The sequence below is a fragment of the Mobula birostris genome, chromosome 8 (assembly GCF_030028105.1).
Source record: "Mobula birostris isolate sMobBir1 chromosome 8, sMobBir1.hap1, whole genome shotgun sequence".
NCBI classification, from domain to species: Eukaryota; Metazoa; Chordata; class Chondrichthyes; order Myliobatiformes; family Myliobatidae; genus Mobula; species Mobula birostris.
In genome coordinates, this window is record NC_092377.1 from 22,024,406 (window position 1) to 22,048,690 (window position 24,285).

Here is a 24,285-nt window from a genome sequence, read left to right on the forward strand (position 1 = left end):
AAAAAAAAACTTTTCTTTCTGCTGTAGTGGACCCAAAAACTTATAGGAGGTGAAGGCTACAGTTGTCTCTCAAATGCACCAAAGTCATGTGAGTGATTACATTTTATGTTTTCTATATTAGCTTCTAATTTAAGCACATTTCAATCTTATACAAAGTACAAATTCTCAAAAGCAACACACACAAAATGCTGGAGGAACTCAGCAGGTCAGGCAACATCTATGGGGGAGAAAAGTACACAGTTGATGTTTCCAGCTGCCTTCAAAACCAGGAAGGAGTCAGACTAAGAAGGTGGGGGAGGGGAGGAGAAAGTACATGCTGGCAGGTGATAGGTGAAACTGGGAGAGGGGAAGGGGGTGAAGTAAGGAGCTGGGAAGTTGATTGGTGAAAGAGAAAGGGTTAGTCATGTAGGAAGACATCCCTGTAGAAAGCGAAGTTGGGGGAAGAAAAGATGTCTCCCTTGTCCCTCCCCACTGATCTCACTCCTGGTACTTATCCTTGCAAGCAGGACAAGGCCACACCTGCCCCTACATCTCCTCCCTCGCTACCATTCAGGGCTCCAAACAGTCCTATCAGGTTAGGTGATACTTCACCTACAAATCTTTCCGAGTCGTTCACTGTGTCCGGTGCTCCCAGTGTGGCCTGCTGTATGTCGGTGAGACCCGAAGTAGATTGAGATACTGCCATTGAGCACCTTTGCTTCGTCCGCCACAAAAAGTGGGATTTCTGGATAACCATCCATTTCAATTCTATTTCCTCAGTCCCATTCTGACATGTCAGTCCATGGCCGCCTCTACTGCCATGATGAGGCCACACTCGGGTTGGAGTAACGCCACCTTGTATTCTGGCTGGGTAGCCTCCAACCTGATAGCATGAACGTTGATTTCTTGAACCTCCGGTAATTGCCGGAATTCGTTTTATGTATTGTAACTCTAGAACATAAAACTAATTGAAAGAAAAACATAGCACTGGGATAACATTAGTTTCATTTTACTTTTCAGGGAGGTGTGCAAATATGATGTGGTGTGATGATGTATGCCATTCACATACTTTTGCATATAGTCTGTAATGAATTTTTGTAAACAAAAATTACTTAATCAAAAACATGGACGTCAATTTCTCGAACTTCCAGTAATTGCCTCCCCTCACGGTTCCCCATTCCTGTTTCCCTCTCTCACCTATCTACTTACCTGCCATCAACTCCCTCTGGTGTTCCTTCCCTTTCACTTTCTTTCATGGTCTTCTGTCAGATTCCCTCTTCTCCAGCCTTTTAGCTCTTGCATCAATCAAATACTCAACTCACCCATTTTCATCTATCACCTACCATCTTGTACTTCTTCATCCCCCACCCCCCACCTTCTTACTCCTTCCCCCTTCCTTTCATGCAGAAGGGTACAGCCCAAAATGTCAGCTGTTTACTTTTTTCCATAGATGCTGTCCCACTTGCTGAGTTCCTCCAGTATTTTGTGTGTGTTGCTTTGGATTTCTGCAGATTTTCCTGTTTGTCACAAATTGTCAAAAGATGTTTTCTATAAGTATTATTGAAATTTAAAGGTAATCAGAAACATTGAATTAGTTTTCTATTTTTTTGCTTTATTTTTCACTCCATAAGGCTATTGCCTTTGCTTGCACCCTGAATCTGGCTCTCAACTGTATAGTGTATTCATTGACCCATGGAACTATTGTTATAGAAGTTGTAATAGTGTTTGGTAACATTCCTATAAAAATAAACTCCAGCTTTAACTTCTCTGTAAGCCTGAGCACACTGAGGTCAGTATTGCCAGTGGTCCTATTTTTTTGTGAGGCTTTGAACTGTGGGAAAAGTGCTATTTGGGCATAAGATCCCATTAAACTTCAAACATTTCTTAACTTGGTTTATAGGACTGAGAGAACTGGAGATTGCTTAGAATAAACCTTTAAATGGTTGGTAATTTGTTACCTATGCTTTCAGATATTAGTATGTGATGGAAACTCATACTTTCTAACCAAAATGCTCATTGTTATTTACCCTTTTCAAAATCAATGTCTGGCAGTTATAAGACCAATAATGGACCATCCTCACACAAGAAACTTAAAGAAAACTGATCCTGTAGCAAAGTGAGTGTTGGCTTCATTAATTATTTCTATTCCATGTATAATTCAATTCAGGATAATTTGTTTCTTTTTGACAGTTGTTATATGTACCAACATCACTCTGTCATTTACATTCTCATGAAGTAGTTCAGATGCATTGTGTCCAAGACCAAATACAGCTACTTTGCCAAAGAACTCTTAATCCATATTCTCAGTATATTTCCTTGTATCATTTTAGGCTACTTTATCAACCTCCTATTTTTCCACACTTCCATTAGTCTGATTCTCTTACCAGTCATGAGGATAATTTTATAATGAAAGTTAATCTATCAACCAGTATGCTTTTGGGGTGTTAGAGGAAAGCAAAGCTCCAGGAACATACATTGTCATAAAGCCAATGTTTAAACTTCATAGATGGCACTCAGGATCAGCAGTGAATATGGGCTGCTACAGCTGTAAGGCAAAGCACAATCTTGTGTACCACGACGTTCTATTTCTTTTAAATAATATTGACCCTGACTTGTCACAGTTGAAAGATCAAGTTTAATTGCTGTTTATTGAGAGTTTGAAAATTGGGGTTAGCTTTTTCACCATTTTCTTGGTAAGGAGAAGAAAGATGATTGTTAGGGGACTCTGAGGGAAAAGGAAAATGAATGTAGATAAGGTGAGAGAATTAAATTTGTTAACTATACAGCCACTGTTGTGAAAAATAAGAATGCAATATACTTTGCAGTAAAATTAATTCATAGTTTGTTCTGGTACTTATCACCTTGATTCCACGTGTGATTCTGACTACCATGACTATAAGTATGATGTTACTAAAGAATTCCAGAAAAAATTCAGAGTTGGAACATTTTCATCCAAATCATTTTCACTCATACAAACTTTAGACCCAATTTTTTTGTGTAACTATGATGCTGCAGTTGAGTTTTTAAATAAACTGGGGACAAATTTAAGAGCTAATGTTCATAACTATTCTGAACATGGATCTTACTGGCAGATTTCACTGTTTTTATTGTCAGATATTTTGAATACAAGCGAAACTGGGAAACTTTCAAAACACCAGGAGAAAAGGATAGGAAAGAATTACGATGGGGTATAAGGGTATGTAACCTACTTAAGGAAATAGCAATATCTAAAACATCAGCACTATTGGATAAACCTCAATTATAAATTTTCTTTCTTAGGAACAAATGCTTTATAAAAGTCAACTACCTCAGGTATGTAATATTTTAATTTTCCTACTGCCTTGCCGCATCATTTTTCCACAATCACTGCTAGAGGACAAATTTACTTGAATCATGATTGTCGTCATAATTTGATTTACATCATTTAAAAATCTGGTAAATAAGTAATAGAATTCTAATCACAATCATTTCAATGTCTCTAAGATGTTTGAATATCACTTGGCAAGTTATTTAATTGAAATCACATTATAGATGTGCTTTATAATAAATGTCCTTTTTTGCTAATTTGGCTTTTGTACAAGCTTCTAGATAACTAGCACTTTATCAAAAGCCTAACACTTCTTGAATTTTGCTTTTCAGAAACCTCAACATATTTATGTTCCCAATAACTACATTGTACCAACGGACAAGAAAAGATCTGCATTACGATGGCAGATTAGACACGAGTTGGCAAATGGAACCATTCCCCAGAAGTTTTTCTGCTCCTTGTAGCACAAATGCAGACAATCAATTCAATTATTTTATTGAAATAAAATAAAAGCTTATTTTTAAAACCCATTTTATACTTTATTCTCAAGAAAAGTCACTGTAAGGTAGTTTGAATGGATAGATGGGGGAGAATCTGGTATCGTGCCACAAAAGCTTCTTCTCTAGAAAACCAACTGCATCCAATGTTAGAACCAAGGTCTCATGTTTCAGCATGCTGTAAACATTCAGCGCTGAAAGAGAATGCAGCAGAATTTCAGAAAACTATGAACGTATGCTAAATCAATGTTACAATAATAATACTTAAATCACAGGTTGACCTAAGCTTACTACAGGAGTGCACACAAGAGTTTGTGCACGTTGATCAGTTCTGCATCTCATTTCCTAGAAGGCATTTAATACTGTAAATGAGCTGCTATTATCAATTAGAACTTTGTGCAACAATGGGCGAGCACAAGAGGAAAAAAGTAAGAATAGAATATTCTGCATATTGTGCAAAGGCAAGCAAATATTTAGCAAGACTTCATACTTTTTTTTCCTAAATGAATTAGACCACATTAATTACCACGAATTAGATCAGGCTATGGCTATTATTAAGCCAGCCAATGGTGTAATGGCATCAGCATGGGGCTTGGAGGCAAGTGATCCTGGGTTCGAATGTGACCAGCTCCTTGCATACTTTCCATCCATGCTGGATTGACCATCATGCTAGCAACTCAGCCTCGTTAAAAAAAAAGACAAAATGCTAATGAAATGGCAAGGTTGCTGCCTGCTGTGTCACAAGGCACAGTGAGGAATAATGGCTATTATTAAACATTAATGGAAAAATAGGCAACTCTAAGTATTTCTGAACTACCTCAAATTCAAATATAATTTGCATTACACTGCTAAAAGCCATAATTTGTAGTAATATACAACTTACCCACAGACTTGATTGCAAAAGTTTTAATACATAATACTCCTCAATGTACCAAATTCACTCAGGATTACACTTCCTGGGGCTCACGGCAATGTGTAACAATTTTGTTTTGAATAATATAGTCTGGCAACTGAAATCTGACCATTTTGGTCAATGCACCTTTTTGAATTAGGGCCAACAAGACTTGTGATTACTCACATACAATTCTGATTAGTTGATCCAACCAGAATTTTTTTTTAAATTGGTAAAAACTGCTAGGGACAAAGTTAAAAAAAAAATTGAGAAACAAATTATGTGCCATTTTGTTACTTGGTGGATGTGGAGGGAAGGGATTAGATTGTATTGTTACAACTTTCTGTAAAGCAAATATCATCTGCAGATGTGTCAAAAATGCAAGTTGAAAGAAATCAATTATCTATTAATGTTTATGTTTTACTTCCCCATGAAAAATTCCTTACAGGATTTTTTTCCATATCTCAAAAGTTTAGCTTGTGATTTTGGAAGTGCGCAAGGACAAATTTCTATAATCTGAATAGCTGTAATACAGGAGTAGCCTATAGCTATTAATGATCAAAATCTTGCCATGAATTCTGTACATTTCCTTTAATTAATAGAACCTGTTCCAGAGATAATTACCATCTAAAATGGCATGAGATGATCTTTATTGGAACATTAGTTGGAAGATGAGTTTTCCCCTCACTCCCTTTTCAAAATTGAGATTGGAAATGGATAGTAGTTTCAGATATTAGGCCTTTACAGAAATTAGTATTGAAATAATCATTGATCATGTGGATAGAGGCTTTCCCCAGGGCTGAATTGGCTAGCATGAGAGGGCATTGTTTTAAAGTGCTTGGAAGTAGGTACCGAGGAAATGTCAGGGGTAAGTTGTTTTTTTTTAAAAAAAAACGCAGAGTGGTGAGTGCATGGAATGGGCTGCTGGTGGAGGCGGAAACAATAGCGTCTTTTAAGAGACTCCTGGATAGGTACATGGAGCTTAAAAACATAAAGGGCTATGGGTAAGCCTAGGCAATTTCTAAGGTAAGGACATGTTCGGCACAGCTTTGTGGGCCAAAGGGCCTGTATTGTGCTGTAGGTTTTCTATGTTCTATGTTGCAATGAAATTTATAGCCTGTGGTTTTGCTTGAAACAATCTGATTTCATAATATCTTTAGCCTATCAATGCAGGCTTTTTAACACTGTTCATATAAAAAATTTGATGAAAACCTAACGCAAAATGAATTAGGAAAATAAATTGCATGAATGGCAACATATTAAAAACGCCATTCACTTTTGAATTAGAATGGATATTGAAAAATTGGAGTAAAGTGTTATATGAATTGTTTTTGATGATGTGCAATTTGGGAAACAATAATTCAGCTTCAAGAGAGTTCTGAATATGGTAGCTGTTGTGTTATGTTATTCTTCCCTCTGCACCTTTTTTGAAACAAATTAAAATTACTTTTACCAAACAACGTTAATACTAAAGTAACAATCTTACCCAAGACAGGCATCACTGTTATAGTTTTGGAATTTTTTGTTGCCTCCAAAATATTTTCTGGCATTTCTTCATTACTAAAGGAATAAACAAGTGTTAACCCATTTCACAATATATAGAAAATTTAATTGATTCATCTAAATTTAAAATATAATAGGTTGGGTAAACATATAGATTTCCTCTGTGTATTAATGGGGTGGAAAACATGTTTCTTCGGATCAAGAACCAAGTATGACATTTTCAAGGCTATTATTTACAGAGCGCAGGAACAGGCCCGTGGCCCACATTGTTGTTCTGAACAAATTGAATTAGCAGTCAAATGCCCATCTGAACTCAATCTGCCTACACAATGTCCATATCATTCTACTTCTTACACATTGATGTGCCTATATAAGAGCCTCTATTTGTACTTGCTTCTTTGTTTTAAAAAAAAATTTGACTTGTACATCTCCTTTGAACTTACCCAAGCTCACCTTAAATGCATCTCTTCTGGTACTAGACATCTCAATTCTGGGGGAAAAGATATCGGTTGTCGACTGTATCTATGCTCAATATTATAAACATCTATCAGCTCTCTCCTGAGCATCTGCTGCTCCACAGAAAACAACCTAAATTTGTCTAATCCATGCAGCCTCCTGGTAAACCTCTTATGTACCCTCTCCAAAACTGCAACATCTTTCATATAATGGGGAAACCAGAAATGAATGCAATACTTCAGCTGCAGTCTAACTAGTTTATAAAGCTTTAACTAAACCTCCCAATTCTTGAAGTCAGTTTCTCTCAACTAATAAAGGCAAGCATGCCATATGCTGTCTTTTATATCCTATCAACCTGTGTAGCAACTTTTTGGAGCTCAGAACATCAACACCATTAATGGACTTGCCATTAACAGTGTAATGTCCCTTTACATTTTTGGCCAAGTTAAACTCCACCTGTTAATTCTTGTGCATACCTGCAACTGTTCTATATCCCATTGTATCCTTTAGCAGTCTTCTATGCTATCCACATCACATACAAATAACAGAGATCCCAGTACAGATCCCTGCAAACACCAGTAGTCAGAGACCTCCAGCCAGGATAAGTCCCATTAACTCTTGTCTCCTATGGGCAAACCAATTCTGAATCCAAATGGCCAATTTTCACCATGGTTCCCATGCATCTTAATCTTCTTGATAAGCCTACAATAATAAGAGCAGAATTTGGCCACTCAGCCTGTCAAGTTTCCCCACCATTCCATCATGGCTGATTTATTATCCCTCTCAATCCCATTCTCTTCCCTCTGTAGCATTTGATGCCTTGACTAATCAAGAACTTTTCAACTTTAAATATACTCAATATCTTGGCCTCTGCAGCTGTCCATGGCAATCAATTCCAAAGACTCACCACCTTCTGGCTAAAGAAATTCCTTCTGATCTCAGTTCTAAATGGACATCCCTCTATTCCAGGAGTTCCCAACCTGGGGGTCCATGGATCCCTCGATGGTAGGGGTTCATGGCATTAAAAAGGTTGGGAACCCCTGCTTTATTCTAAGGCTGTGCCAACATTCACAGCTCCATTTTCATCAATCACTTTTATGAACTCAAAAAACTCAAGTTAATAAAACATGATTTGCCTTGCACAAAGCCTGGCTAGGCTGACTGTCCCTACTAGGCCATAGCTTATAAATCCTATCACTAAGAATCCTCTCCCATAACTTCCTTAACCACTGATACGAAACTCACTGGTCTCTAACTTATAGGCTTATCCCCATTTCCCTTCTTGAATGATGAAACTTCAGCCTCTTGCTAGTCATCTGTGATATTTATTCGTCAAGGCCCCAGCACACTCACCTTGTGCCTCTCTCAATAACCCAGAGTACATTCTATCATGCCTTGGGGATTTGTTCACCCAAAAATGTTCTTTAAGAAACCAAACACTGCCTCTTGCTTTGATCTCAAAATTCCCCAGCATATTAGCACACACCACACTAATTTCTAACATGAGAAAATCTGCAGATGCTGTAAATCCAAAGCAACACACACAAAATGCTGGAGGAACTCAGCAGGCCAGGCTAAGTTTCTACAACACTTTGTGTGTGTTACTACACACTAGTCTCCCTATCTTCCATGGTGGTCTTAGTACATACTGATGCAAAGTACTTATTTTGGATCGGAACATAAAACAGACAGTGAAATGAAGAAATATAGACCTCTGCAGGAAAATGGGAATAATGCCAGGGTCCAAGCCATCTCAGAGTAGATACAGAATATTCTTATGGAATTCAATGTGGTAAGCACATTGGCAACAACGACATAGATTGAAAGGGGGAAAGTGGTTGTATGCGGTGAGTGTAGGGAGTTAGGAAAAAGGCTGATAGCCAGAATCTTGAAGGCAGTAATCTCTGGATTAATCCCGGTGAGACATGCTGGCCAAGGTAGGAATAGAAAGATAGAACAGATGAATGGGTGCCTGAGGCAGGGTTTCAGGTTCCTGGATAACTGTAATCTCTTCTGAGGCAGGGGCGACCTGTGCAAGAGTAACATGTTGCATCTTAACTGGAGGGGAAGCAGCACCCTGGCTGGGAGGTTCTCAAAAGAAGCTCTAAGTGCTTCTCAAAAGGTTTATACTAGTTTGGCAGAGGAATAGGAAGCAGAGCACCAGATCAAGAAGTGGAGGGATTGAGAAGAGGGAAGAGTGAAGATAATGATAGAGGCTGGGGGGGTGATTAGCAGGGACAACAACAGGATGCAAATTACCCTATTCTAATACAGGGTCCCAACCTGCAACATCGACTCTCCCTTTGTAAATGCTGCCCGACCCAGCAGTTTGATTTTTGCTGCAATTCCCAGCACGTGCAATCTTCTGTGTACCTCAAATAAGTAACTTTTGTATAACCATAATAATTGCAAGAATATCAATCAACAGATAGTTTGAGAGATAAGGGGGAGGCAAGTTACAGTTTCCCATTAGCTACTTTGATAACAACACTTGGGTGCTGTGGCAGGGCAGAGGTCTGATTCAAGATAGGAGTTCTGGGAATGACAAAATAGGGTTAGAGTAGGGCAAAATGAAAGAATCAGATACTGGCACATGTATACATAGAAGGGGTCAGCTTCAAACATTTTCATATGATTAAAACACTTGTACCAATACTCAAGACTTAAAATTAACTTCCAGCTTGTAAAAGATTTAACCTTCACATCATGAACAGAAAAAAAAGTACTCACACATGGACAATAAGAACAGAATCTCCCCAGTGCCTATGTGATACCAAGTCACGAAGATACTGAGGATCTGGGCTGGGCATCTCCAAAGAATCAACAATATGAAGGTAATCCTAAAAACCAAACTATAAGTAGTTAACAGGAATTGTGATGGTGGATGTTATTTAAAATAAAAACAGAAGGCGAATGAACTGGTGAAACACTGAGAATACGATGCACAAGTCCAGTTATGCCAGCAAATAATTCCTTTATTTTCTAAAGTTATTCCTTAAAGCCATGCAGGTAGTTAAAAAGTTTAAAATTATTTAACATGACCAATTTAAATCAGACAAAAAGATATCTCACTTAGTAGCTGGCATATGGTCATTAAATAGATAGATCAGAATCAGGTTTATTATCACCGGCATGTGACATGAAATTTGTTAACACAGCAGCAGCAGTTCAATGCAATACATAATATATGAGAAAAAAACAAAATAATAATAATAAGTAAATCAATTACAGTATACGTATATTGAATAGATTAAAAATGGTGCAAAAAGACAGAAATAATATAGATTTAAAAAGTGAGGTAGTGTCCAAGGGTTCAATGTCCATTTAGGAATTGGATGGCAGAGGAAAAGAAGCTGTCCCTGAATCGCTGAATGTGTGCCTTCAGGCTTCTGTACCACCTACCTGATGGTAACAGTGAGAGAAGGGCATGCCCTGGGTGCCAGAGGTCCTTAATAATGGATGCTGCCTTTCTGAGACACCGCTCCTTGAAGATATCCTGGATACTTTGTAGGCTAGTACCCAAGATGGAGCCAACTAAATTTACAACCCTCTGCAAGCTTCTTTTGGTCCTGTGCAGTAGACCCCCCGCCCCACCCATACAGACAGTGATGCAGCCTGTCAGAATGCTCTCCATGGTACATTTATAGAAGTTTTTGAGTGTATTTGTTGACATAGAAATCTCTTCAAACTCCTAGTGAAATATAGCCGCTGTCTTGCCTTCTTTATAACTCCATTGATATGTTGGAACTAGGTTAGATCCTTAGATATCTTGACACCCAGGAACTTGAAACTGCTCACTCTCTCCACTTCTGATCCCTCTATGAAGATTGGTATGTGTTTCTTTGTCTTACCCTTCCGGGAGTCCACAATCAGCACTTTCGTCTTAATGACGTTGTGCCAGGTTGTTGCGACATCACTCTACTAGTTGGCATATCTTGCTCCTGTATGCCCTCTCATCACCACCAACAATGTTGACATACCAACAATGCTTGCATCAGGAAATTTATAGATAGAATTTGAGCCATCCCTAGCCACACAGTCATGGGTATATAGAGAGTAGAGCAGTGGGCTAAGTACCTTCTCCGTGGTTTGTCACCTTGTCGCAGCAGAGAAACTTGTGTGGTCCTGTGATCCCGAGAGCAATGCTGTCTGGAGCTATGTTCCTGGTAGGGTCACCCATGGCAGTAAGGTCGAGGGTGAGGTCCCTGACAAAGAACAATCCAACCAAGACCTCAACGGTGGAACAGGCGGACGAAGTTACTTCAAACTCAACGGCTGTGAAGGCGGATGAAGGCTGTAACACATCTATCAGCTCCTATCGTTGTGGTTTCCATGCCACTGGAATCAGTTGGTTGATTTGTGAAGTATCGTGTGCTTCTTGGAGTGCAACATCAAGTACATATTAAACAAACACACGCACTGGTGTCTTCGCTCTGTGGGCCACTTCTTTAAGTCTTTCAGCGATTGGGGGAGGGCGACAGGAGCTGGTAATGTGATGGCTGAAAGCTCCTAGTCAAGTCAAGAACCAACGGGCTACGCACACACCCCTGAGGTGCACCAGTGTTGATCATCAGCGAGGAGGAGATGTTATCATCAATCCTCTCAGATTGTGGTCTTCTGGCTTGGAAGTCTATGATCAAATTGCAGAGGGAGGTAGAGAGGCCCAGGTACTGTAACTTCTCTATCAGGATTGTGGGAATGATGGCATTAAATGCTGAGCTATAGTCGACAAATAGCATCCTGACAAAAATGTTTATGTTGTCCAGGTTGTCTAAAGCCGTGTGAAGAGCCATTGAGATTGCATCTGCCGTTGGCCTTTTAAGGCGATAGGCAAATTGCAATGGGTCCAGGTACTTGCTGAGGCAGGAGTTCAGTCTAGTCATAACCAACCTCTCAAAGCATTTCATCACTGTAGATGAGAGTGCTACTGGGTGATAGTCATTAAGGCAGCTCACATTATTTTTCTTAGGCATTGGTATAATTGTTGCCTTTTTGAAGCAAGTGAGAACTTCCGCCCATAGCAGTGAGAGGTTGAAAATGTCCTTGAATACTACCACCAGTTGGCTGGCACAAGTTTTCAGAGACTTACCAGGTACTCCGTTAGGACCTTCCGCCTTGCGAGGGTTCACTCTCTTTAAAGATATCTCTGAGACGGAGATCACAGGGTCATCAGGTGCAGCAGGTGTCTTCACAGCTGTAGTTATATTCTCCCTTTCAAAGTGGGCATAGAAGGCATTGAGTTCATCTGGCAGTGAAGCACCACTGCCATTCATGCTATTGTGTTCCCTTTGTAGGAAGTAATGTCATGCAAACCCTACCAGAATCCTCGTACATCCGATGTTGCCTCCAATCACATTCGAAATTGTCGCTTCGCCCTTGAGATAGCCCTCCACAAATCATACCTAGTTTTCTGGTACAGGTCTGGGTCGCCAGACTTGAATGTCACAGATGTAGCCTTCAGCAGACAACGTACCTCTTGGTTCATCCACAGTTTATGGTTTGGAAATGTACAACACGTCTTTGTAGGCACACACTCATCCACACAGGTTTTAATGAAATCAGTAACAACTGCAGCATACTTATCCAGGTTCGAAGTGAACTGCTGAATACAGTCCAGCCCACTGATTTAAAGCAGTCCTGTAGGTGCTCTTGTGCTTCCCTTATCCATACCTTCTTGGTACTCACTACTGATGCTGCAGTCTTCAATCTCTGCTTATACTCAGGGAGTAGAAGTACAACCAGGTGATCAGACTTCCCAAACTGAGGGCGTGGTATAGCACGGTAGGAATTCTTTATGGTGGTGTAGCAATGGTCCAGTGTGTTGTTTACTCTAGTATTGCAAGTGATCTGTTGATGGCAATTGCTGAGTGATTTTTTTCAGACTGGCCTGGTTAAAATCCCCTAAAACGATGAAGGTGTTGGGGTGCGCTGTTTTATGCATGTTGATACCATTGCTCAAATCATCTAAAGCCTGATTGACATTGGCCTAAGGTGGAATGTAGACTGCTACCAAAAAGACCCCGGAGATTCCCACTTGGTAAAAAGGAAGGCACTTTACTGCTAGATATTCCAGGTCTGGTGAGCAGAATTGGGAAAGCACTGATATATTTGTGCACCAAGAAGAGTTGATCATGAGGCATACTCCTCCACCTCTGCTTTTGAGAGACTCTATAGATCTATCCCGATGGTGTACAGAAAACCCATCGATCTGAATTGCTGCATCCCATACGGAAGGGGTTAACCAGGATTCCGTGAAACAAAGAACACACGCGGTCCCAATGTCCCTCTAATTCAGCACCCTAGCTCTGAGATCATCGATTTTATTCACTGAGACTACATGTTTGCCAGCAAGATATTCGGTACTGGTAGTTTCAAAACCCCGTTTCCTTAAATGCACTTGTATCCCTGATCTACAGCCATGCTTCCTCCGTGGAATCATATGGACACGCTTCCATCCACAATCAGTGTTGTTTCCATCAGTTCTAAACAGCAAAAGTTCATTAAAACACATTAAGACATCTTTGTTGCCTGTCCCGACCATTGAAGCAGTTGTGCTTTTTAGCCGTATCAGGCTGAAATGACAGTATTTAATTGTATCCATTGATAGTACTGCTGCTACTCAAGTTGCCCCTAGGCACCCAGGATAAATTTCTATGAAATTAGAATAAATGTTTTAATAGCTTAATTTTTTCAGTCAGAAATCTAATCACTGCAATGTATGGAATTGTTTGGTGCAGATTCTAATTATTTACTTGATTAGAAATAATTTTTTAGAAGAAATGCATGCATCCAGATCTCACTATTATAGAACATTTGCAAAATAAATTATTTATCTCAAAAAGTACAGTACCTTTATTAAAAAGTTGTATCATAAATTAAGTCAGGTGCTTTCTTAATTAATCCACATTACATGAATGACAGTACATTAAGTGGGTGAGCAGGATACAAGAAGAACTACTCTACAACATGTAATTATAAATATTATCACTCTGGTTAAATATACCTCCGCGTCACAGCTAGAAAGAAAGAGCGCACCAGATATACAAACAGTCAAGTGAAGAAGCAGATGCAAATTTTGTAAATCGGGATATGAAAAATGCACTTACCTGTGCAAACTTCATGGTGAGAGCTACTTTCATGCCCAGTACACGAACCTTCATGGGCAACATGTAATAATAACTAGTTGGCCCTCTAGGACCATGGGAAATACCGCCTATGGAAAAAAAAAACAATGCTTATTATGCTTGGGGCAAATCTTTGTCCAGTTTATCACTTACTCAGTTCTTTCCCAAACCACCCACCCAACCTCTGTAAATTGTTTTAATATAAATAACAGTGTTACAAATTTTAAGGTAAAAGAACTTACATGGAAATGGAAAAAGCAGAGAACTGTAGAGTTGCTTATCTGTGGAAAGGGATGGAGGAGATGATGTGGCTAGTGGTGGGATCTTGTTACAGCTGGAGAAAAAGATTAAGAATGGTGTACTGATTGTGGAGGCCAGTAGGGTGAAAAGTGAGGAATAGGGAGATGGGGTGAGAACAGCAGTCTGAGAAATGAAGAAAATGAGAGACACATCTCCATCAACTACCGTAGAAAGATAGACACATTTCCTGAAAAAGGACATTTAAGACATCCTGGCATGGAAAGCCTCATCTTCAGAGCACGTGCAGCTGACATAGAGAAATTGAAGAAAGGAATGGCATTCTGTACAAGCGACAGGGTGGGAAGAGTATAGTCCAGGTAGATATGGGAGTTGATGAATTTATAATAAATGTCAGTGGACAGTTTGTCTCCTGAGTTGAAAACAGAGATCCAAAGAGGGAGGAGGTGTGAGAAATGGTCCACATAAAAATAGATACCCTTGAAAACAATGGTGAAAAAAGACATCAGTGTTGTAAATGTTGATTATTTATTTTATGTAACAGATGCAGGCAATACTGGTGAAGTTGTATCTATTGCCCATCAAATACCACCCTTGAGAAATTGATGATGGAGCTGTCTCCTTGGACCATTACGAGATTTCCAATGAAGGAACTCAAGATTGTTGCTAATAAGGGATTCCAAGACTTTGACACAGTAGTGTTGGTTGGTTTATGATTTTAATTAAATATATTGCCAGGCAGCTGCATTTCTAACTGTTCATTTTATGACCACCTTGAGAGCAAAACTCTGTTGTAAACTGGGGAGCCCCTGTATCATTGCTTAAAGTAATAGAAGATTACCTCCTCTCCATATTGGTGATCGGATACTTCCATGGCGTGCTCTACCACTTCCTTTTTGCTGCCATGGCTTTTTGCCTCCTCCTCTTACTTCAGCTCGAGTCTTCACTTTAGCATGACTCTACAAATTTTAAAACAGGCCAGGAATACACCTTATTTATCCCCACTCAATATTTGTCTAGTCCTCATTTACATCATTGATAAATTTTGATAGCAACTTACAACCACTTGAATTTAAAGTTCCATTTGGGTGGATTAGATGCAGATACATTATTTCCAAAAAAGGGTTGTGAATACCCAGAACTCTAGGATGTGGATTTGGGTCAAATGAATGTTTAAAGACAGTTTACATAGAAACATAGAAAATAGGTGCAGGAGTAGGCCATTCAGCCCTTCGAGCCTGCACCGCCATTTATTATGATCATGGCTGATCATCCAACTCAGAACACCGCCCCAGCCTTCCCTCCATACCCCCTGACCCCCGTAGCCACAAGGGCCATATCTAACTCCCTCTTAAATATAGCCAATGAACTGGCCTCAACTGTTTCCTGTGGCAGAGAATTCCACAGATTCACCACTCTCTGTGTGAAGAAGTTTTTCCTAATCTCGGTCCTAAAAGGCTTCCCCTCTATCCTCAAACTGTGGCCCCTCGTTCTGGACTTCCCCAACATCGGGAACAATCTTCCTGCATCTAGCCTGTCCAATCCCTTTAGGATCTTATACGTTTCAATCAGATCCCCCCCTCAATCTTCTAAATTCCAATGAGTACAAGCCCAGTTCATCCAGTCTTTCTTCATATGAAAGCCCTGCCATCCCAGGAATCAATCTGGTGAACCTTCTTTGTACTCCCTCTATGGCAAGGATGTCTTTCCTCAGATTAGGGGACCAAAACTGCACACAATACTCCAGGTGTGGTCTCACCAAGGCCTTGTACAACTGCAGTAGTACCTCCCTGCTCCTGTACTCGAATCCTCTCCCTATAAATGCCAGCATACCATTCGCCTTTTTCACCGCCTGCTGTACCTGCATGCCCACTTTCAATGACTGGTGTATAATGACACCCAGGTCTCGTTGCACCTCCCCTTTTCCTAATCGGCCACCATTCAGATAATAATCTGTTTTCCTATTTTTGCCACCAAAGTGGATAACTTCACATTTATCCACATTAAATTGCATCTGCCATGAATTTACCCACTCACCCAACCTATCCAAGTCACCCTGCATCCTCTTAGCATCCTCCTCACAGCTAACACTGCCACCCAGCTTCGTGTCATCCGCAAACTTGGAGATGCTGCATTTAATTCCCTCATCCAAGTCATTAATATATATTGTAAACAACTGGGGTCCCAGCACTGAGCCTTGCGGTACCCCACTAGTCACCGACTGCCATTCTGAAAAGGTCCCGTTTATTCCCACTCTTTGCTTCCTGTCTGCTAACCAACTCTCCACCCACACCAATACCTTAACCCCAATACCGTGTGCTTTAAGTTTGCACACTAATCTCCTGTGTGGGACCTTGTCAAAAGCCTTCTGAAAATCCAAATATACCACATCCACTGGTTCCCCCCTATCCACTCTACTAGTTACATCTTCAAAAAGTTCTATGAGATTCGTCAGACATGATTTTCCTTTCACAAATCCATGCTGACTTTGTCCGATCATTTCACCGCTTTCCAAATGTGCTGTTATCACATCCTTGATAACTGACTCCAGCAGTTTCCCCACCACCGACGTTAGGCTAATCGGTCTATAATTCCCCGGTTTCTGTCTCCCTCCTTTTTTAAAAAGTGGAGTTACATTAGCCACCCTCCAATCCTCAGGAACTAGTCCAGAATCTAACGAGTTTTGAAAAATTATCACTAATGCATCCACTATTTCTTGGGCTACTTCCTTAAGCACCCTGGGATGCAGACCATCTGGCCCTGGGGATTTATCTGCCTTCAATCTCTTCAATTTACCTAACACCACTTCCCTACTAACATGTATTTCGCTCAGTTCCTCCATCTCACTGGACCCTCTGTCCCCTACTATTTCTGGAAGATTATTTATGTCCTCCTTAGTGAAGACAGAACCAAAGTAATTATTCAATTGGTCTGCCATGTCCTTACTCCCCATAATCAATTCACCTGTTTCTGTCTGCAGGGGACCTACATTTGTCTTTACCAGTCTTTTCCTTTTTACATATCTATAAAAGCTTTTACAGTCCGTTTTTATGTTTCCTGCCAGTTTTCTCTCATAATCTTTTTTCCCCTTCCTACTTAAGCCCTTTGTCCTCCTCTGCTGAACTCTGAATTTCTCCCAGTCCTCAGGTGATCCACTTTCTCTGGCTAATTTGTATGCTTCTTCTTTGGAATTGATACTATCCCTAATTTCTCTTGTCAGCCACGGGTGCACTACCTTCCTTGATTTATTCTTTTGCCAAACTGGGATGAACAATTGTTGTAGTTCATCCATGCAACCTTTAAATGCTTGCCATTGCATATCCACTGTCAATCCTTTAAGTGTCATTTGCCAGTCTATCTTAGCTAATTCACGTCTCATACCTTCAAAGTTACCCCTCTTTAAGTTCAGAACCTTTGTTTCTGAATTAACTATGTCACTCTCCATCTTAATGAAGAATTCCACCATATTATGGTCACTCTTACCCAAGGGGCCTCTCACGACAAGATTGCTAATTAACCCTTCCTCATTGCTCAAAACCCAGTCCAGAATAGCCTGCTCTCTGGTTGGTTCCTCGACATGTTGGTTCAAAAAACCATCCCGCATACATTCCAAGAAATCCTCTTCCTCAGCACCTTTACCAATTTGGTTCACCCAATCTACATGTAGATTGAAGTCACCCATTATAACTGCTGTTCCTTTATTGCACACATTTCTAATTTCCTGTTTAATACCATCTCCGACCTCACTACTACTGTTAGGTGGCCTGTACACAACTCCCACCAGCGTCTTTTGCCCCTTAGTGTTACGCAGCTCTACCCATATCGATTCCACATCTTCCCGGCTTATGTCCTTCCTTTCTATTGCGTTAATCTCTTCTTTAACCAGCAACGCCACCCCACCTCCCCTTCCTTCATGTCTATCCCTCCTGAATATTGAATATCCCTGAACGTTGAGCTCCTATCCCTGGTCACCCTGGAGCCATGTCTCTGTGATCCCAACTATATCATAATCATTAATAACAATCTGCACTTTCAATTCATCCACCTTATTACGAATGCTCCTTGCATTGACACACAAAGCCTTCAGGTGCTCTTTTACAACTCTCTTAGCCCTTATACAATTATGCTGAAAAGTGGCCCTTTTTAATGCTTGCCCTGGATTTGTCGGCCTGCCGCTTTTACTTTTCTCCATAGTACTTTTTGTTTCTACCCTCACTTTACACCCCTCTGTCTCTCTGCACTGGTTCCCATCCCCCTGTTGTGAACTAACCTCCTCACGCCTAGCCTCTTTAATTTGATTCCCACCCCCCCAACCATTCTAGTTTAAAGTCACCTCAGTAGCCCTCGCTAATCTCCCTGCCAGGATATTGCTCCCCCTAGGATTCAAGTGTAACCCGTCCTTTTTGTACAGGTCACGCCTGCGCCAAAAGAGGTCCCAATGATCCAAAAACTTGAATCCCTGCCCCCTGCTCCAATCCCTCAGCCACGCATTTATCCTCCACCTCATCGCATTCCTACTCACACTGTCGCGTGACACAGGCAGTAATCCCGAGATTACTACCTTTGCGGTCCTTTTTCTCAACTCCCTTCCTAACTCCCTATATTCTCCTTTCAGGACCTCTTCCCTTTTCCTACCTATGTCATTGGTACCTATATGTACCACGACCTCTGGCTCCTCACCCTCCCACTTCAGGATATCTTGGACACGATCAGAAATATCCCGGACCCTGGCACCAGGGAGGCAAACTACCATCCGGGTCTCTGGACTGCATCCACAGAATCGCCTATCTGACCCCCTTACTATCGAGTCCCCTATCACAACTTCCCTCCTCTTCCTTGCCCTACCCTTCTGAGCTACAGGGCTGGACTCTGTGCCGGAGGCACGGCCACTGTCGCTTCCCCCGGGTAAGCCGTCCCCCCCAACAGTACTCAAACAGGAGTACCTGTTGTTAAGGGGCACAGCCACCGGGGTACTCCCTATTACCTGACTTTTCCCCTTCCTCCTCCTAACCGTGACCCACTTGTCTGCCTCCCGTGGCCCCGGCGTGACCACCTGCCTGCAACTCCTCTCTATCACCTCCTCACTCTCCCTGACCAGACGAAGGTCATTGATCTGCAGCTCCAATTCCGTAACGCTGTCCCTTAGGAGCTGCATCTCGATGCACTTGGCGCAGATGTAGACGTCCGGGAGGCTTGGAGACTCCAGGGCCTCCCACATCCGACACCGAGAACAGCAAACTGCCCTCACACTCATACTGCCCCTCTCCTCAAATAACAACAGAAAATGAATGCCAAGCCTTCCTCGCCCGTTTCCGCATAAGCCCGTTACATTTTATATGAAGAAAGGCAGTAGGTAACATTAGTGAACAGATCAATCATAATTTAATTAAACAATGAAATGTGTTCAAGGAGCTACATAACCCACCTCTATTTCTAAAGCACTTTAAACTTGAGATCAAATCTGATTTTGAACAGAACAGTCAGCATTTTACAAAAATAATTAAAAGCACACTACTTACTATTCTTTTAAAGTTTTTCTGCCAAGTTGCAACTTCATGTAGAATGTCAATTCTGTTTAAAAGCACATAAAAATTCTCGGTATCAATTTCTCTTAAAAAGCAACAGTAAATACACAATGATCAACATTACTTCACATAAGGTAGGGTGCTACTTCAGATACAATGTTCAAGACATTTTCCAAGGTTTGCATTCAAAGGTATTACTTTTCATGGAACTGCCTTGACAACTTTTTCTATCATATTCTTCCCCTCCCAAGCTTCAAAGACAGAGGAAGCGATTTGTTCAGCACATATTCAATTAGCCTAAGCATATACTTTCCTCAGACAACAGCAAACTGTATTTAAATGGCAAAACACTTGTACAGTGGATTCAAGGTCCAGGATCCACTGAAATAAATCATTAACCATTTTAGGCAACATATCCCAATGTGTAACCTTTTACAACAAGCAGAATAAAGAAAACCATCTACAGAATGTAAAAGGAAGCCTCAGCTTTCCACGATACTGCATTTAATAAAATCCCCACTTCTCTTCACCCATCCCCTCGTGATTAAATAAATAATATAAACATCTGCCAGAAATATAATTATACCTGAAACAGTCTGAAATATTTAAAATTTAAAAGATGCAAGGTTTTAAAAAAAAAATTAATATATTTCATACTATCAGCCGTACAGTTAAGAATCATGGCTGATTATTAGCATCATCTACATTTTTCTCTGATTACTCATATTTGCTTATATTCCAATGATATTGTCAGTCTTGAATATACCTAATGGCTTAGGACGCAGCTATGTGGGGCAGAGAATTCCAGAGATTTCCAACCCTCAAAGAAGAAATTCCTTTGTCTCAAGTCTTATTTTAATATTACTAAAACAATAAAATTATCATTAGAAGATGAAAGAACAGCATGAAGATAATCATAAACAATTAACATTTCCATTATAATCTTAAAAAGTATTAATTATAATACCTTGGATGTACTGCAAAGACATCAGGATGTAATTCAACGATACCTAAGTTCTCAGCATCATAGCCCCGCAGAGATTCCAGCCAAGCTTGACTGGGCTTTAGATGTGAAGGAATAGCAATTTCACACTTTCTCAAAACAGGCGCCCCAGAATCAATTGGGGATGGTTCTGAAATACATTAGGTGGAATATGAGTACGATAGTAATCTTGCCCACACCTGTTCTTGAATGCATAGTATCTGTCGAATATAATTGATCTTTGTAATAATTCTTGAAAGAAAGAACCTGAAAAAATACACATTGCCTCAGGCTGATCTCAGTGTACCCTAGTAATTAAGCTTTAGCTGGTAAGTTTATCCACAATAAATGACTAAGAACCAAGTTACTGTAATCAGAAACCCTCGTCTTCAAGAAGCCAATTTTATTTGTCACTTCATTACCATCTTGAATAACTTTTTCCTATCAATCACTTATTGCACGCAGCAGACCTTTTTTTTTGTAAGCATGGGCCTAGAAATTCTGGGAACTTGAAAATGTTAAGATGAAGTAGATCAATATGAGAATAAAACAGAATCTTGAACATCTAAGAGAGAATTTTGTATTTCAAAATTAAGCTTTAGTCATAAAAATATATGTAACCAATACCAAAGTACATGGTTTTCTTTATACTCAGTGTTGTTCAGTCAATACATTATAGTGTTACCAGTTCTATACAAACTGCATAGAGTATTATCAGCTCTCAAGAGGCTTCCTGGGATGCTACAAATTTCCAGTGGTTGAGTGGCTTCTACATGGGGCTTAGCCTCTCAATATCCAGTGACAGAAGGACCTTAGACTGCAATCCTCCACAAAGCCTCTGCATTGCCTGCCCCAATATAGTGGATCCCTTAGCAAGCACTGTAGTGTGCAATGTGCCAGTCAGCAACATCTCATTGTATTGGAAGATCATCAAGATTGGAGCAAGGTAAGCATCTCTGGGAACAGCCTGCCGATTTGAGAACCCTGTTTTGTGTGCTCCACAGCATGAACAGACAAAATTCAGGGAAACACAATCCAGATACAAATTGCACACCGTTGAACAGTACTCCACCTCTGTGAGAAAGTGAATCATACTTTAGAACCAGAAACAAAAAGGATGCATGCATCAAGCACCTTGATGGAATTTCTGTACCAAGCTGCACTTACTTAGTGAAGGAACAGCCATGGAAACCTAGGACCATCTGACAAAGACAGGCAAATGTCTCTATCCATGATGATGCTTGTAATTTTCTCCTCACTAACTGAAGGAACAGAACTGAAGTCAGATGATTCTTACAAATTAAGGAGCATCAAACTGAGATTTGTCATGTGTTATTTTGCTTTCAATATTCATCTGACCATGTGCTTAAGTTTAATTAGCTCAAGTAACATTAAACAGCATACCTTTCTTCTCAATCTTAAATAAGTTTGCTTGGAGACGGAGATTTGATGGCAAATCATTTCCTCCAGATAGAATGGACATCAACTATTTCAAGAGGAACAAAAGAACATCTTCAAATAAACCAGCAGAAACATGCAAATATCACCCCACTGTCATCAGACATACAATATTCTATTGAACTGTTTAAAAATAAGGTTGCTTTTGACTAAAAGCAAACATTAAAGAATATTAAGTAATTTTATTCCAAAATGTTTTCAATATCATACATTTTAAAATATAGAGAAAAAGTGTCAATATCCAGAAAGGATTACACAGATGTTTGAAAAAAGTGAATTCCAGTTAATTGAGACTAGTACATTCTGGCCCAATCAAGCAGCTACTCAATTAGCCAGTTTCATGGAAATAGTTAAAAAGATATAAAAATGACAAACTACTATTTAACTGAGTAACAAATTAAGTATTTAAATGAAATACAGAACAAGTTAGAACACTATGACAGTAGTATAAAACCGTATTAGTTGCTAACAGTTATTGATGGAGGAATTCATCCACTGTATGCTGCCATGTTCTTTTGATTGACTGTAAATGAACAAAATCAACACAGACACCTAATGCAGATAATGGACTGCCTTCATACAATGCTATCGATGACTGGATTCTCCAAATCTTCATAGTTCCTAACTTGTCGGAATAGAGAAATTATTTCATTTTCACTTCCACCATTTCTGGCATCTTCAAACGTGAATGCTTGAAACCACAGTGAACAAAACAGTTGTGAATAGTCTTACTGCTTATTTCTTGCCAACTATCAGTGACAAAGATCACTGCTTTTTGAACACATACATGTGCGACTGACACTATTTAAAAACTGTTTGCTCTAAGCACGGTGTGGTGTCTAACAACCGCACAGGTGCATACAAATGATGGTAACTAGAAACTGTTCGGCAGCAGTCTTCTGTCCCAATTAAGCAGCACAGTGCCCCAAATAAACGAAGGGAATCCTTGCTATTTTCTCAATTAGATTTTGTTCTTTAAGAGTTGTACCAAATAAGCAGAATCCACTGTATACGACAGAAAATATTTGTCTAGTTGTCTAATGCCCATCTTTGATTCTAACAATTGCAATCAAAAACATTAATTTTGATGAGATTGGATATGATAATAATGTGATACAGGAGTTTAAATTGATCATTGGTTTTCACATTGAGGTTATATTTCACTCAGATGGAATATCATTGGATAGAGTTGGGTATCCTGAATAAAATTTAAAATTGTTTAATAGTGTAGAATGGTTTTCGGGGAAGGGGAGCAGAGGGAGTTTACTCCTACATAAAAATGAGAATCACGAGAAGGAAGGAGAGAGGCTGAAGTTAATAGATGTGTCAATTTACATAGTTGTAACTCAAAATAATATGAATTGCCATAACAATCTCTCACTCAATGTCAGCAAAATCAAGGAGCTGATCATTGACTTCAGAAGGAAACCAGAAGTCCACAAGTCAGGCCTTATTGGAGGATCGGAGGTGGAGAAGGTTTGCAACTTTAAATTCCTCTGTTATTGTATCGGAGGACCTGTCGTGGGCCCAGCAGACAAGAAAGCACAGCAGCGCCTCTACTTCCTTAGGAATTTGTGAAGATTCGGCATGGCTTCTGAAATTCTGAGGAACCTCTATAAATGTGCAGTGGAGTGTATATTGACTGGCTGCATCACAGCCTGGTATGAAAATACCAATGCCCTTGAACGGAAAATCCTAAACAAGGTAGTGGCCCAGTCCATCACTGGTAAAGCCCTCCCCCACCATTGAGCACATCCACAGAAAACACTGTCGCAGGAAAGCAGCATCCATCATCAGGGACTCTCCACACCACACAGGCCACGCTCGCTTCTTGCTTCTGCCATCAGGAAGGTGGTACAGAAGCCCCAGGACTCACACCACCAGGTTCAGGAGCAATTATTACCCCTCAATCAGCAGGCTTTTGAACCAAGGGGGATAACTTCACCCAGTTTCACTTGCCACATCATTGAAATGTTCCCGCAACTCACTTTCAATAGGTACATTTAGTCTCAGAGAAATGTATACAATATACATCCTGAAATTTTTTCAGGACCCTTCATCTCATGCCCTCGATATTTATTATTTATTTATTGCTATTATTTCTTTCTTTTTGTATTTGGACAGTTTGTTGGTTTTTGCACCATGGGCTGAATGCCCAAATTCATTGATTCTGTTATGGTTATTGGATTTATTGAGCATACACGCAAGAAAATGAACCTCAGGGTTGTATATGGTGACATTTGTGTATTTTGATAATAAACTTACTTTGAACTTTGAAGATATGATGATATGTTGTACCGTTCA

At 40.0% G+C, this 24,285-nt stretch overlaps 2 protein-coding genes across 6 annotated transcripts in view; one reads left to right on the top strand and one right to left on the bottom strand.

Annotated features, from left to right (window-relative positions):
* Positions 1–3,816, top strand: part of hyls1 (HYLS1 centriolar and ciliogenesis associated) — a 17,275-nt gene extending 13,459 nt beyond the window's left edge. For all 5 annotated transcript variants that reach the window (XM_072264888.1, XM_072264887.1, XM_072264885.1 and 2 more), the window contains exons 8-12: positions 28–88; positions 2,032–2,095; positions 3,094–3,175; positions 3,259–3,291; positions 3,619–3,816. In XM_072264888.1, the coding sequence (XP_072120989.1) occupies positions 28–88; positions 2,032–2,095; positions 3,094–3,175; positions 3,259–3,291; positions 3,619–3,750 (372 nt within the window). In that variant the 3' untranslated portion in view covers positions 3,751–3,816. The remainder of the gene's footprint in view (positions 1–27; positions 89–2,031; positions 2,096–3,093; positions 3,176–3,258; positions 3,292–3,618) is intronic.
* The window catches only part of mrpl4 (mitochondrial ribosomal protein L4), a 27,847-nt gene continuing 7,068 nt past the window's right edge, over positions 3,507–24,285 (bottom strand). The window contains exons 2-9 of the mRNA XM_072264889.1: positions 21,928–22,009; positions 20,509–20,674; positions 19,536–19,587; positions 14,858–14,975; positions 13,741–13,847; positions 9,365–9,474; positions 6,162–6,235; positions 3,507–3,977 (exon numbers count right to left, since the gene is read on the bottom strand). Coding sequence (XP_072120990.1) covers positions 3,832–3,977; positions 6,162–6,235; positions 9,365–9,474; positions 13,741–13,847; positions 14,858–14,975; positions 19,536–19,587; positions 20,509–20,674; positions 21,928–22,009 — 855 coding nt within the window. The 3' untranslated portion in view covers positions 3,507–3,831. The remainder of the gene's footprint in view (positions 3,978–6,161; positions 6,236–9,364; positions 9,475–13,740; positions 13,848–14,857; positions 14,976–19,535; positions 19,588–20,508; positions 20,675–21,927; positions 22,010–24,285) is intronic.